A 16580-nucleotide genomic window follows, 5' to 3' on the forward strand; every position below is an offset into this window, starting at 1 on the left:
TTTTAGTTTTCTTTGGTTGCTGACGAGGTTTGGGGGGTTTTATACTGCAGAGAAAAGCCCTAATGTAGTGATAGGTTTGCTCAGTGGCACAGAAAATCCCCACTACACTTCGAGTTTTTGAATCAGTACAAGAAGGAACATTTTAAGGGCTGTTGCTCATCTCTTGACATAGGTACTACAGCATTCTTGACTATGCCTAAGGCAACAACACTATTTACTTCCGCAAATCAAATACTATTTTTCCTTTGAATTTGCAAAATATGTAAACATTGCCAGAAATTGGCCAAACATAAGTTAGTTTTACAAATCCAGAAAAGACTGAAGAGTGTGTGTCAAATCTGCAGGAAGTGGGCCAACTTCAAAAAAAAAAAAATTGCCATTCATCTGCATCGGGCTTACATCTGAACTACTCTCACATTACAGAAATATGTGTCTTTAATCATTCTGCAGCCATTGATCTAGGCACTTTAAAAAAAGGGGGGGGGGAGAATCACAAAGCCATTTTACTCCTACCTCAATGTATACACACACACACACACACACCCTATTTACATATCTGGGCTCTGTAGATCACATTCAATTCACATTCAGCAAACCTGAATGAGAACACTAGATCTGCATTGGGCCCTTTGTAAGATTCTGTTCAGCATAAATCTCATTAAGAGATCAACTTCTAAAAATTAACTTAACGATGGGAGAAAATAATTTTAATACACTCATAGCTTATTGGCGAAGGGGTTCTTAACTCTCCTACTTAGAGCAGTATCAGTCTTGCCAACTTTTGTTTTTCAAAAATCATGGTGGCAAAAGAGAGATAAACACAGAGAGAAAGATAAACAGGGAGAGAGAGAGAGAGATGTGATTAAAAGAAAGGAGGAGGCCTATTTATGCAAAGAGAATGCTTTTTCATTTACTAGGTCCCTCCTGGTAGGTAATAAGTCCAGTCTATGATGCAGCAGAATAAGGTCTGTAGTACTGTAGGGCCCACTCTCTGGAATTCCCTACCAGTACAAATGAGACAGGTGCCAATCCAACATACTTTTTTCAACAAGTGTTTTCAGGAAAGTAATATTGGTTTATTATTATATATAATAATAATATACAGGGGTGCTGCACCTCTGCTTGTTCTGTTGCACCCATGGGAGCCACTGCAAGCATAAAAAGAACTAACACTTCCTAAAGGAAGCCTGAAAACTAATAGAAACGCTAGTTTCTAGAATGGGACAGGTCAGCTGAGCTCCCCTCTGCAGGCTGTGCCAATCTGTGCCATTCCACAAATGAGCATTTCTGCTTGTTTCCTATTGCTTTAGGAACCATTAGGTTCCCATAGTACTAGTTGTAGGTCACGCTAGCACACAGGCAGTATTGGTTACTTCTCATAGTATATAATTATGTTCTTATACTATATTGTTTTGTACACTGCTTAAAAAATTCTTTTAATGTAAGAAACCTGTAAATAATGTCAAATAAGTATTATTTCTAAAATAAGTCTTTACATTTTTAACACAAAGTTCTTCAGTACACCTTTAAGTACATCTTTACTACATTATTAGCTTGGCAGAAAAGAGAAAAACCTGCCAGGATTATCTGGAATATATTTATTTAAAGTACTTTTAGGCCGTCTTTAAGGATCGACCCCATCCCCAAGGCAGCATAAATCATAAGCCAAGTAATGAATTATAATAGGAAAAATAAATAAAAATGACAATTACAAGTAAACCCTGCAGTTGAAAAATACAAGGAAAAGGCAACAAGTAGGTCTTCCTGTAAGTAACTTTCCTGTAAGTTAGCAAAGGAAGGGCCTGATGGCCCTTTGACGGAAGTTAATTCAGAACAAAAAAGAAACCTTTATTAAGGATTAATCTACATGTTTTAGCTGCTGTGCAGAAGCTGCTTCTGCATGCACAAGCTTGCTCTGATCACATCCTAGATTTTCTATGTGCAACAGCTCACAACACAGTTGGTGTTACTATTTTCTTCATGTTAGCCAGAAACTCTTTCTTTGGGTGTCTGTTCTAGCAAAGACACATTAAATAATATGCTAACTACTAGCATTTTGCACAACGGTGACACTGTAAGGTACTACATGCAGGCCTTAGACTAGGCTAATGCTTTTTCCTAAGGTCCTAAAAATCATCCCAGTAAATACCATGCCTCCCCAGTACCACTGTGATTTTGCTTCAGCAAATCCTACCGGAGCACGTTATCAGAGGCTTTTAAAGACAGTCTACACGGCCCCTACTCAATTGCCCTGGTGCTGCAGAAGCACAAGCTTTGCAAGAGCAGCACAGGATCAAGCTACCAGATATAAAGCCCTGTTGTATTTTACTGCACTATCTACAGTGTTGTCCTGCTTACTCCAGGCTTCAAGATAATATGCAAAAATATGGAAAATTGAGGTTTAAACTGGCAATTGGACTACACTACACATAGTGTTGACATTTCTTCTTTTTAAAAAACAAGCTTAATTCAATGGGTTAGATCAAGATCTAATCATACTTCAAGTAGATCCACTTGAATCCTGACTAATTTCCCATTGATTTCAACGGGCCTACTCTAAGTATGACTAAGTCTACATACAACCCAATATCCATAGCATTTATACTTTGTTTCAATTCCTTGGACTAATTCTCCTTAGGACTGACTGTAGTCAAAGGAATCAGTCATGAACACTATCTGAAACTGGTACATTTGTATTCATTTTACATTTTCATATCAGCTTTATCTAAAAAACAAGACTGACTTATTTTAAAAGTTTTCCACAAAGGAAAAATTTTCTACTAAGAAAAGGGAAGAATAGATTTTCCAATCTAGCTGCCTAAGACTGATATGTCTATGACACACATTATATGACAAGAAAACTCAGCTTCACCCATGCACACATCTTCAACAGGGAGCTGCAACAAATCCCAGTTCCCAGACTAGTGTATTTCTTTGATGTATCATAATCATAACAATGACATGAATATCAAATTCACACTTTACACCTACACTTTACATGTAAGGTATAAATAGGGATAGGTGAGGATTTCATTCAGTACTTCTTTTTTTGATTCTTAAATTTCTTTATAAATGGAAGGAAAGAACTTGAAATGTTAAACATTCAAATGTGGAGAAAGCGAAACTCACAAATTCATCCACCTCTAATTGTAAAACAGAAATAGACTAGCAGGAAACAGCCTTTGCTCCCTCACTGTTACAAATTACATTGAGTTAAGACCCTCCATATAAATATTTCTACTGCATCAGGCACATCATAAACATATACCATTTATGACAATACATATTACAACGCGTAAGAACAAGAAGTCAAGAGAGACTAGCATTCAGCACCCACATTTTCCCTAGACAACAGTGAACAGACTGGATAAATCTAACCCAAAGCACGCTTATCCATGGATAAAACAGTGTCATATATTTTTTTATTCTTTTAAAAAAGGGAAATGGAATATGATTTTCTTTATGCTCTCACCCGTCACAGAAGTTTGCACTCAGATGTATTACAATTGTGCAAGACAGATAATTTGTGATGCAGCAATGGAAATATGTTAACTGTTATGTACTGAGAATTATAGCATTCCAGCCACCTTCTACCAGAGACTTCTTTCTGTAAACAGAAGGTGTAACAAGCTTTTGGCACTTCAAATAGCTGACAAGAAGAGCAGTGTTTTTCTACATAAACAATGTCTCTTCAGGGAAATCTAGATACTAAAAACTAGCAAAACCATTTATTATACTCAATATAAAATATGTAAAATGTGCCAGGAAAGACGTGCTTGCCTTCATATCACATACATATTGTTCCTTTAAAGCTCCACCCACTTCCACATTACATTGCCCCTTATATTTCACTTACAGGATGTATGAATATCTCAATACTCACTTGTGCATATTTTCCACTCCTATAATGATCATGATATAGTAGGAAATTCCACTTTGTATAACAAAATGTAAGGCATACCTAGGGGAGAAGAAGTGTTATAATGTTTTGTTAGTCTACTCATTTCAATTCTAAACAAATAGCTGAGAGGAATATCTATTTTGCCCTAATTTACTCAACCAAAACCACACACAGTTATCTTTACTCATTACATTTTCACTAAGTTTGTCTACAGACAATAGCTTTCCAGAAACCTGGAGATTACTGTAGAGCTGTCATTCCCCTAGTACCCACGACCATTTTGCTTCTTGTCATATCTGTTTTGGAGTACTTCAAACCCAGCCAGTACTGATCCAATAAACATTTATATGTTTTGTTCAACTTTTTTTCAGGCATCTAATACTTCATTCCAACAGCACATACTTCAGTTTTGAAAGATTTAAAAAAAATGAAGAATAAGTGCATATCCACATATACACTCATGCCCATTTTAAAGGAGTTATACAACTTCTCTTAGGAGCAAAATTGTTCATACTAGAAGCTACTTGTATGGAAGTAGAAGAAGCCGTACCTCCTCAATTCTGGTCGCTCATTTATCAAGTTGCAGCTGCTGAATCAGGGTTAGAGCCATGGTAGCTATTAAAAGGGAAGCTTCTCCCTATCTCTCCACAGAAATTACTATTTGTCCACAGCTTAAGATGGTTTGGGTAATAAATGCCATCTATACTTTATGACTTAGTTTACATGTAACGCTAGGGTTCTGTGGAACCCAAGAACAAACCAGAGTTATTTCTCTGGCTTGTTGGTGGAGAGACAAGCCAGTGTTTCAGGTTCACATCACAGAAAACAAAGCACTGACAGGAGGTACGTGGTTTGCTGAGCTGCTCTCGTATGCTGCTTGTAAACAGTAAACTAGGGTTCCCATGAAATCCTAGTTTACCATGATGTCCAAACTGGTCCTCTATGTAGCTAATGGCATGGTCATGCACATACATTGTTCGATGTTTTGGCTTTGTAAAACAATTCAAGTACTACATGAGCTAGAGAAACAACAGGTAAATTGTTAGAGCACTTGTTCATTCAGGCATTCTGGAGAGAATTTGTTAGATTAGAAATAATATATAAGTGTTGAAGGATATAGGACTTACAAGATCTGGGTATCTGGTACTTCTTGACATGCTAGCTTTCCATCTACAAGGAACTGCAGGGGAGAGTCAACCAGGTGATCCTGCATCTAGCAGAGCTGTAACCACATCTGAACATTTTGACTCTGTATTTCAAATTTCAGCAACAAATTGCCACTTTTTCATGTTGCATTAGTTACATTGCACAAGCATTGGTTTATGCTAGCCAAGAGCACCAATGGGAGCAAAGCTGTGATGCTGAGTTGATTTGCAGCATGTGTTTATACTAGGGTGACCACATGAAAAGGAGGACAGGGCTGCTGAATCTTTAACAGTTGCACAGAAAAGGAAATTTCGGCAGGTGTCATTTGTATATATGGGGGACCTGGTGAAATTTCCTCTTCATCACCACAGTTAAAGCTGCAGGAGCCTTGCCTCTTTTAAATCTGGTCACTCTAATATAGCTCCTGCAGCTTTAACTGTGGTGATGAAGAGGGAATTTCACCAGGTTCTCCATATATACAAATGACACCTGCTGAAATTTCCTTTTCTATGCAACTGTTAAAGATACAGGAGCCCTGTCCTCCTTTTCATATGGTCACCCTATTTATACTGGCCATAGCAATTGTATCAGGCTTCTCGATGGATGTCTGTATCTTTAAGCCTTGAGTTGTATATTAGCCACTAGAGTGAGTTCAGTTATTCCCCTTTAAGTAATATCCATCTAGCTGCATTCATGAGGGGGTAATTGGTGCCATGTGCTTTCTGTTAATTAGGCAGGTACTTGCTTTTCCCTGGACCAGATTAGATAGATGGGATTTACTTGGAATCAGACCTGCCTCTCTAGATAAACTAAGAGTTGGTAATCCTATGTGGTCATTGTCTGTGCCAAAATTAGGCCAATAAGCTGGTATATTAGTTTCTTTTAGTCCCTTGCTTTGTTTTCCCTCTTGACTTTAACTGTATTTTGCTTTGTTTGTAATAAATGCTGTTTTGTAATTTAGAGCTTTGAAGCTGATTCCCAACCAAACTTATGGTTGTTTGCCTTTCCCCCCATTAGGCCTAGGCTATCCAGGTGATACACATCCAAACGAAAAGGGAGAACTGGGTTGGTTGTTTTGTCTCCTGTTCTAGGGGGAGTACTGGATACCAAAAAACATTACAGCAGCATTGGAAACTACCCTTTGTTTTTAACAGAGGCTATTATGCCTGTCTTCCTGCTTCTTTAAATATCACTCTTCCTTGCTCAGTTAACCTTATTCTCTACTTCACTCTGCACTAGGAAGTAGAGCACAGAGAGACTAAATGTTCAGATGTGATGCAGCTCTTCTGCATGTAGGATCACATGAGTGACTCTCCCCTGTAATTCTTTGTAGCTGGAGAACTAGCATTTCAAAGAGAGCCAGTTGCCCATGATATTATGATAAAACATAATATGAAGTTACTTACCATCCAAAACAAAAAAGTGCAAGATAAAGGCCCAAAAGTGTGGCAACAACATGCCTTATAAATGGGCTAGTTTTGCTTGAATGAAGGTAAGTTCGAAACCAAACAGCAGCAAGCAAGGCAAACAGTTGGCACACTACAAAGTTGACCTGCAGAGAAAAGAGAAATGTTATTCATATCGTTCTATGCTGAAACTGTTGGTTCTCTCTGTTTGCATAGCATTGAGACAACCAAGTGTTTGAAAGCCAATCTTGAGAGCCCTATGAATCATCTGGGAAGGCAGTACTATGCATATTCACCCTTTCATCATCAACCCATTCACGCTCCAGAAACATTTCCCACTTACTAGTGGATGATGATCCAAGCTAAGTAGAACTAATTTCAAGGATACTGACAAGGTATCTAAATTATATACAGAAGCCAAAACCCAGGGAATGCAAAATGATTGTTATAGTACATTCCAATAAGGCCATTTATCCATCAAAGTACTTCATAATGAAAGAGCTATTTACATAGACTGTTCAGACAACACACTAAGCCATGGTGGTTAAGCATTTTGAGCTAAACGTTAGGGCTTAGCATGTCATGTGAACCATTCTTAACCATGGTGGCTACATAACCATGGTTTAAACACACTCACTAACCATTTGCTGCAAAAGGGTTAGTGGTCTAACCATGGCTTAGCATGTTTTCTGAATAGGCCCATAGTGTGATAAAAATAATAACTGGCAGTCATCTGTTTTCATCTGAAAAATAATTAGATATATATGATAGCTTACACTTGAAACCTGAAGCACATGCAATATTTCCATAACTAGATAGATCTAAAGTGTATGGGTAAAGTACAAACAGCAGGTATAGAGAACCACAGCCATGATCCAAAAAAGCCCTATCAAGGGCAAGCATTGACATATGCAATGCCATCTTCTCAAAGCTATTTCTGGCATGTGTGCCTGCCATGTACATGGAAGTTGCTGTTGAGGAAACAACATAAAGACAGGCTTTGTGCACAGATCAGAGAACTTTATTGCCTGGGCTTCAGTCCCATCATCATCACTCAACCAAGACACAAAGTGCATCAGTAACTCACATATACAAATATCAATTTAGGCTTTATTCACACATTTACCACAGGTAAATACAGTACAAATGATAAAGCCTCAGGTTCACAGGTGACCTCCCCATGTGCATATAGTGCAATGTACAACATTAGGCATTTATCTATAACCATATGCATAATACCTTTGTTTTCCCAATCCTTCTACCCCAGGCAGAAATGGCAGGAGTCAAGGGGCAGGATCCAATGGGGGACTTCCATGTACGGCCAGCCCCGCCTGCCCCAGTGTGCACATGGCCCCTACTACTGGCAGCAGTGATGTAGCACTTCTGGGGGAAAGCCCTAAAATGCACACAACCACTCATTTCTGGAAGGGGCAGAAGTGCTAAATTGAGACTGCCAATGGTAGGGGCTACGTGCACACTGGGGCTGGCAGGGTCCCCAATTGGATCCTGCCCAATCACACACACACACACACACACGCAGGTGGCATATGATATACATGATTACCGTATTTCTTCGATTGTAAGACGCACACTAATTTCAGTACCACCAACAGAAAAAAAACAAAACCTAAGACAAACCTGCAATTCTAAGACGCACCCCATTTTTAGAGATGTTTATACGGGGGGAAAAGTGTGTCTTAGAATCGAAGAAATAGGGTACATAATATCATATAATTACATTATATGTAGGGTATAAACATGTACATGGGGCCTCTGTCATGCCATGTGTACAATCTTACTTAATTTTTGTGAACTGCCCAGGGAGCTTTGGCTATTGGGCGGTATAAAAATGCAATAAATGAATAATAAACATGTAACTCCCTTCCCAGGAAGGCTAGGCTGGCTCCCTCTGTGCTACAATTTCAGAGGCAGGCAAAAACATTTTTGTTCCGGCAGGCTTTTGGAACTACTCTGGACTTGTGTTAATGTATTGGATCCCCCCATTTTAATCTGTTACTGTTTTTAAAACAATTTAACATTTTTTAAATTTTACTGCATGTTTAATTCTATTTTACTTTTGTAAATTTATATTTATATGTTTTAACTGTACATGAGAACTACTGAGAAAAAATAGAGATAATAACTTAGTCACTGAGAAGGACCCCTGAGGTTTCAGATCCTTTACAGAGGGCTTTCTCAATCCTCCTGCCACTCAAATAAGTACAAAGGCAGCTGCCCTTAGCTGCAAAAACCATGTTGGAGGTAAGGGCTATTGCCAAGATATCTTCTAATGGGACCTCCCAGGATTCTAGAACTTACTGGGGCAAATAATAGTTTAGCCTACCTCTTTCTTAAGAACTCAGAAAAGGTTGCCTCTGGACCCTTAGGAGAAGTTTGAGGTAATATGTGACCTCTTGAGCCAAATATTCCATTAGGGACTCAGGAGCCTTGGTGGCTGCAGCTAACTGAACAGTTCTCAGTGCCTTTGTTGGGAGCCTGGCATAGTACTTTATGGCAAACAACTAGCCCTTGTAGTTGTATAGGTGATACCTCCTTCTAAAGATCTCCCCCTCCTCCTTACTAAGGGAAGAGGGAAATTCAGAGCAAGATACTTATCAAGGAGTTGGGGGCATATCAACAGGCGCTTGGACAGAGATATGATCGTCTGAGTATGTGGGAGGTCCTTCCTTCCAGACTAAGGCTTCACTGCGCCAGGAGGAGGTGAGTTCCCAGTGAGAAGAACGTGCTATGGCTACCAAGGTGATAAAAACCATGGTGTGAAACAGCCTTGAACATAGCACAGAAGTTATTAAAAAATATTATGTGACACTGGTAATCTGTACTGTAATAAATGGACATTGAATCTAATGAACAGGACTTACTAAGTCATAATTAAAACTACAAGGGGAGAAACTACATAACAAAGGATTTAAAATCAATCATTTTAAATAACTTTATATGTTATGAGAATCTGAATAAGCAATTATTCAGACTACAAACTGGAGATCAGAACCCAAATATTTAAACTTGGTAGGAACATGCCTTATCAGTCAATCTAGATTAGTGTGGTCTACACTGATTGGCAGTGGCTCTCCGCAGTTCTAGATAGGGGACTTTCCCAGTACTACCTGGAGATGCCACAGTGCTTGGAATCTTTCTTCTACAGCTCCCTGCAACACAGGCAAACCAGAACCACCAATCTGGATAAAAACCAACTAATATAAACAACTACAGATGGATGTATTTAGGTTATAGATGGGGGACGACGACTATAAGTCTCAAAAGGAACTGGATAGGTAATATGCACTGGAAAATCTGGAAGGTACATTTTAGAGTTCTGAGAATGTCCTTTTGCAGATTTGGGGTACTTTAACATCATGGAATTTTGGAATTAGGAAGAGGTGTTCATGTACTAGAAGATGACATTTTAAATCACTGTGTTCACATCTTTTTCTTTGTGATTGATTCTATGTCCAGACAGTGATTTGTGGAACCTTTAGATATTTTCATTTTATTCTAGAAATGATATTAAACAAAATAACAAAGAAAGATTTATGTTCATTTTTGACCTGCTGCTTTCATCAGTCACAATGTTTCGGCTCACACAACACAGTAACCCACACCTAAGGTTAAGTATGGGTTGTTTAGAGTTGTGGGTTGTTGTATGTACCCAGCTGTACTAACAAATCATGGTTTGTTAATCACAAACACCCCACAAAGAGAACCCATGGTTTATTAGGTTGTGAACTGTGGGTCGTTCGTGGTTAATAAACCATGATTTGTTAGCATGATTAGGTTCACACAACACCCCACAGTTCAACAACAAACCACATTCAATCCATACTCAACCTTGAGTATGGGTTGTCATGTTTGTGTAAACCCAGTCAATGGTTCATGGTAGAATTGAAGTTTAAAGGTTAACTACATATAAATTGTGTTTAATAGCATGTGGATGCAGTAAGGATGCAGACATGACAGACCACAGACAAAAGACCGAGGAGTACTATAATCAGAGAACTAGGGCATTACTAGACGAGGCTGTAGCGTGCGTAACCTTCGGCAGTCGCGTCGAGGCTTCCAGATGACGTTCACGACGATCCGTCGTTATCCTGGGGTGAAGCCTCTTTATCCCGACTTTAAAAAAGTGAGTTCAAGTGCGCCTTTTCCTGCCGGGCCGCGGTAATTCGGAGTACATGTGGGAGGATGTGAGGTCACTGCGGTCTGCACTGGTCAGGAAAAGGCATGCTAAGGGGAGTGGCCAGCGGCTTCGGTCAAGCCGCGTCCGCCATTTGCGCCCAGCCCGCCAGCTGGGGCAGCGCGGCGGAGCGGCTTTTTAAAAAAATTTCCACAGTGACAGTTAGCGCAGGAACGGAGGACCGGAAAAGTGGCTGGTGCGCTGCTGGGGCATGTGCGCCTGTTTTTTCTACTGCAACCTCTGCGTGGGTCATTTTTCGGAAAGCTGGGCATCCCACAGTCCGCCTTCATGGGGAATTGGTGACTCTTCACGGTGGGCAGCCACCGTGGCTGCATAATGGCGGTGCTGTACGCTGCCTGTTGGTGTGGGTACCAGGCTGGCAGAGGGCAGAGCTGTTTGTGGGCTGCTGCCATGGCTACGGCCAGATGTGGGTTGGCTCCTTGGGATGGGGCAGAGGGCACAGAGGCGGTCATCGGCGGCGACACCTCAGAGGCATGATGGGAGATGTAGGCACAGAGTGCCCATGCAGACGATAGACCTCGGGTCATATAACACCCGCCACAACCCCCATCAGGAAGTGAGCGCATCAATGTTGACCCTCAACAGCACCAGCAGCACTTCAGCTGGCACTGACACTGCCGCCGCCGGCTCCACCGCTGCCGGGGCCAGCGGCGGCATCGCTGACAGCTGCGCAAGTTTGCGGTCTTTCGGACTTGCGCAAACCGTGCAGCGAGCGGAAAAAAAAGCCGCGGCAATCAGGCCGGTGTGGCTGCGCAACCATGCTCGCGGCGGCAGCAGCACAACCGGCGCAAACTTCCGCCACAAATCGAAGGCAGGTGTGAATGATGAGGCGTCACGGCTGAACGGGAAAAGCCGCTTTCACCGCTCCTCAACGACGGAACACCCGGTAGGTCTAGCAAAGCCCTCAATGTATTAAGTGATGTTTCAGCAATGAACTGAATGTCCCTAAATTTCGCTATGCTTCATAAAATGCTAAGTCAGGCATTCCAAGCACCTCCTCCTTCCCACTGATTCTTCCCTGCAAATAACCCACCACATCCTGCTCATTCATATTACTTCAGCCAAAATGGATTTGGGAGCCTGTGCTGCCAGGATAATATGGAGTAACCACCCTCAAGGAGGTCCACCAAACAGATGTTACTCTTTCTCAGATCTCTGCCCAGAAGAAAGATGTAATGAAAATTATGGGTTTTTATAATTGTGATTTTCTCTCATATCAACATCCCCGCGACCAACACCCACAGGTAAATTAACAGAGAATGTCTATTCTGTATAACTTTGCATACGTCTTTCTAATAAGGCAGCAAATTCATGAAGATGAAGAGGAAAAGCCAATCAATCCAGAGCACAGAGTGAGGGAGGCAAATAAGAAGCTAATACATAGTGCCATGTGTGAGTGAGAGTGTTCCATTGTGGGGTCAGGCATCTCAAGAATGAGCCATTATCACTGCCACATATAATGGCCAAGAAAGAAGGGAGGGGAAAAAGAAAGAAAAACTCCCAAGTATGAGTGGGCAGAGACAAACTCAATTCAATTTTAGCCTACAGAGGGTGACATTAATGTCATGCTTTGATGAATGGATAAGTCAAAGGCCCATCTCTGAAGAGCGCATGAAGTAATTTGGTTTTTTACCCCTCTTTTTAGCTGCTTGTTTAAAGACTAAGATCAAGCCAGGCTGTAATTCTCAGTAGAGACAAGATAAAACCTGACAGTCTGCTTTGGCACAGCACTGTGGTAACTGGATTTCCCAAGCCTTGTGACATTTTTGTAATGAAAGGAGTCTTCCCAAGAATCACTCTACCCAAACCGTTTCCCACATTTGACCAAGTTGCAGAAACTGATAAAAAATTGTTCCACTTCCCAACAGTATTTCATTTGATTGGTGTCTCTTGTAGCACTACCAAGAATGTCTAGATTTTGCAGCAGCCAAACTGCTTAAAAGGGAACACTTTCCAAGGAAGCTATATTAAAACTGTACTTGCAAAAGCTTGAAAGTCATTTGATACTGGCATTGATTCAGCCTGAGTGCAGTAATGTAAGCTGCTATTCAAAGACACTGGAACTGACCACAGACCTAGCTAAGAGCAAACATGGCATTAAAATTAACAATCCAAATTCCTCCATGCTTATATATAACATCTCCGAGATCTGTGAAGGATTCAGTGAACTGGATTATATTGCAATTAAAAATCTCCACCTCACCCATCATGCTGTTGATAAAGTTTATCTATATATGAAAGTGAAGAAATATTCATAAAGACTTGTTAAACTTGCATTCACACTTTTAAAATTTAACAATGGCATCTTTAGCCCTTTTTTTAGCATTATTGCTGCCCCAAACAAAAAGTATTATTATTTGTTCTAAACACATTACTACAAAGAAAGGAACCAATTGTTCTCAGACCCTAAAGTTCATCTGCAGCTACATACAATTACTGAACTCCCTTCCCCTGGCAATTCTCTAGAGCAGCTTTCCCCATCTGGGTGTCCACTACAATATCCACCATCCCTGCCATAAAGTCAAGGCTGGTGGGAATTGTAGTCCAACATGCCTGCTTGGGGAAGGCTGCTCTAGAGCTTAAACATATCGAGAAAACAGTGGAACAAACTCTTCTTAGTAACATGTCACTATCCAGGGCAGGGAGGCAAGAATTGAAAGTTAAATATTCTAGAGGTAACATTAAACATATTATCCTCTTAAGAGACCAGTATCCCTTGATAAAAAAGATAGTAACGATTTTATTCAAGCAGATTATGAAACTCTTGAGAGAGGAACATAGGGGTATACTACAATACTAAGAACTAATCGTACTTTCTTTAGATGGCTATGTATTTTTAGAAACATTTTATTAGGTTTTTTCTATTTTTTTCTACAGAATCCCTCCCCCACAATTCATCTTGTCAATGAAGAATTCACATTAAACAAATTGAGGAGGAAAATCTTCAGAAGAGCCACAAATTGTGTGATTGCATTAGGTACACTACATATTGACATCAGAAGCAATGCAATTTCACAGGAGCATAACTACAGTTAGGAGCTGGATTTGCCAAATGGCATTTTTGGTGAAAAAGTAGAGTTTTTCTTCTAAGAGTTTTCCCCATTTATGTTACTCTCTACTTCTCTAACAAGCTCTATTAAGTTACATGTACCCTTAACAATTAGCATCCCACAGCATATATTTCCATGATATTAATTAGGGCCGTCATGAATTTCATCAGCACCAAAAAGAATTCTGAATGGGCAACTCACAACATGATGGTCCCAACTTACATAATAACTAAACTAGTTTTAACACACACACACACACACACACACACACACACACACACACACAAATAGCCACACAAAATGAAGAAAATGTGAGGATTACAAATTCAAAACGTATCTATCTTAATTTCTTGTTCCCCATTTTTAAACCAAAATACTTTCAGAGCACCTTGCAACAATTTATACACAGGTATAATACTAAAATCAAACTAAACTATTAAAACCAGCAAACCGCAAACGCTCACAGTTTAAAAGCAGAAGAACTAAAGTTGGGCAAATAAAAGGTTTCCAACCAAAACTTGAAAATATTTCAGGGTGAACTTTCAATAACAGGACCATCTAACAGAAATCTTGTTCCAGTCACTGCCTGCCTCACTACTTGGGATCTGAGGGTGGGAGCAGAAAAATGCTTTTGAGAAGGTAGAGTCATAAGAAAGAAGGCAGTCCTTTAGGCACCCAAGTCCCAAGGTGTTTTAAGAATGAATGAATATATATCTCATACATACACACACACACACACACACACACACACACACACACACAATGCAATTCAGTCAAAGTTAAGCATTCTTAAGTCCCATTTATTTATTTATCATATTTTTATCCTACTCAGCCAAAAAGGCTCCTAGAGCAGCTTACAATCAATAACCCAGGAAGGGAGTCCCTGCCCTCAGGCTTACAATCTAAAAAAGACATGACACACAAGGAAAGGGGGATGGGGAGGGAAGAGGGGCATTTAAATTAGTGGGATATAACATTGTTCAGACAGTACCCAAGATCTCTAACTGGAAAATTTCTCAGATTCTGAGCAGTTTCACTTCCCCCGAAACACACGATTGAAAAGATAGAACTCTAACTGGTTTGACAAGAAAAGGGTTAGTCAGACCTTGATTTCACAAACTTTGCTCTAGCAAAGGTCTCCAATTTAAGAAAAAAACAATACCACCACAGTTTAAGGACAAAGCAGAGGCCTGCCCATCGTTCATGAGCCCAGGGCAGAGTTCCCAACTTTGCTTTAAAGCAGAGATAGGAAAACAGTGCATTAGGGCAAAAAGCTACCCACAAGAAACGGCCTATTGGCTCATTACTAATCTATGCCCTTATAAACTCAGCTTAATGCTGCAGGACAGAAAGGAAACAGCCAGGAACACACAAGCTAGACTGCCTATATGTTTCCTGAAGTCTCTGCAGCCCACCCAGGAAAAACCTTTTGTTGTTTATTTGTTCAGTCGCTTCCAACTCTTCATGACTTCATGGACCAGCCCACGCCAGAACTTTCTGTCACCACCCCTAGCTCCCCCAAGGTCAAGTCCGTCACCTTCAGAATATCATCCATCCATCTATCAACTCTATATTTTTGCTATTTGTTATTATGTTAGCTGAGCAGAGATGAAACAACTTGGGGCATGTCTACACCATGCCTTATCCCAGGGATCACCCCTGGATCATCCCTGTGCATCAACATTTCGCACAGGGGATCCCGGGAGCAGGGAGGGATGATCCCTCCATTTCCCCGGGATAACCGGGATGGCTTTTAGCCCGATTTTTCCTGTGGTCTCGGGATCGTCCCAAGACCACGCGAGGTGTGGGTGGCCGTCCTGGTTTCGTCCCAGCTCCTCACGAGTAAACGCAAGGAGCCAGAAACTGGGCATGGGGCACGGAGCTCTTCAGGCCCACCATGCTCATTGGGGGGCACGATCGTTGTTGTGTGTTTTTAACTTACTTTGGCATTGGAGCGCTCGTGCGCTCACCTTCAGTAAAAAAAAAAAATGACGAGACCCTCCCTCCCGGAATGTCGGTGGTCCTGGGCAAGGTGATCTCTCGCCCAGGAGCACCAGTCAATGTTGCTGAAAACAACTGCTTTTTCTACAAGCAGTATTTAAAGTAATATTTATTTAACTATACCCTGCCTTATTTAAATTCTCATAGCCACCCTGTGAGGTAGTGACTGACCCAAAGTCACCCAATGAGTTTCACAACTGAGATTTGAAATGTGTTTACCAAATCCTATTCTAACACTTTAACCACTACACCACACTGGCTCTCACTAACAAGGCGACAGTGAAAAAGAGGGGTGGTGACATTAGCTCCAGTACCATTAATTACTATTACAACAGTGGCAGAGACATAGGCCTTAGCTAGACCTAAGGTTTATCCCGGGATCATCCCAAGGTCATCCCTGTTCACATAAATGACACACAAGATATCCTGGGAGCAGGCAGGGACGACCCCGGGATAAACCTTAGGTCTAGCTAAGGCCTCAGAAGCCCATGGTGTCTCCACCTTCTAGACCTATCAACACTTAAAGTCAGACTGGGAAATACAGCAGGGGATGTCTTGCAACCCAACCAGCATTACTACACTCTTAGGAAAATGGCAACAGGATTATTACACAAAAATAACCAAACATCTTCTCTTTTTTAGGAATATGTGGCATGAAAATACAGATATAATCAAATTATTTCCATAACATTTGTAGAAACAAAAATATGGGCTGCTGTAAATATTGAACCTGACTCTTGTCTGACACTTTCCAAGTCAGATTTAAATGTAGCTTTGCACAGTTTTGCAATTTACTTGCAAAAGCCATCTTGTCTAATAAAAATGTGAGAAAGCTATTCTAGCAGTTTCCAAGAACAAGT

At 40.6% G+C, this 16580-nt stretch overlaps 1 protein-coding gene across 1 annotated transcript in view; it reads right to left on the bottom strand.

Annotated features, from left to right (window-relative positions):
- MBOAT2 (membrane bound O-acyltransferase domain containing 2) overlaps window positions 1-16580 on the bottom strand; it is a 75150-nt gene that overhangs the window by 44662 nt on the left and 13908 nt on the right. The window contains exons 2-3 of the mRNA XM_063125826.1: window positions 6454-6599; window positions 3884-3961 (exon numbers count right to left, since the gene is read on the bottom strand). Coding sequence (XP_062981896.1) covers window positions 3884-3961; window positions 6454-6599 — 224 coding nt within the window. The remainder of the gene's footprint in view (window positions 1-3883; window positions 3962-6453; window positions 6600-16580) is intronic.

The sequence above is a fragment of the Elgaria multicarinata genome, chromosome 4, assembly GCF_023053635.1.
Source record: "Elgaria multicarinata webbii isolate HBS135686 ecotype San Diego chromosome 4, rElgMul1.1.pri, whole genome shotgun sequence".
Classification (NCBI taxonomy): Eukaryota; Metazoa; Chordata; class Lepidosauria; order Squamata; family Anguidae; genus Elgaria; species Elgaria multicarinata.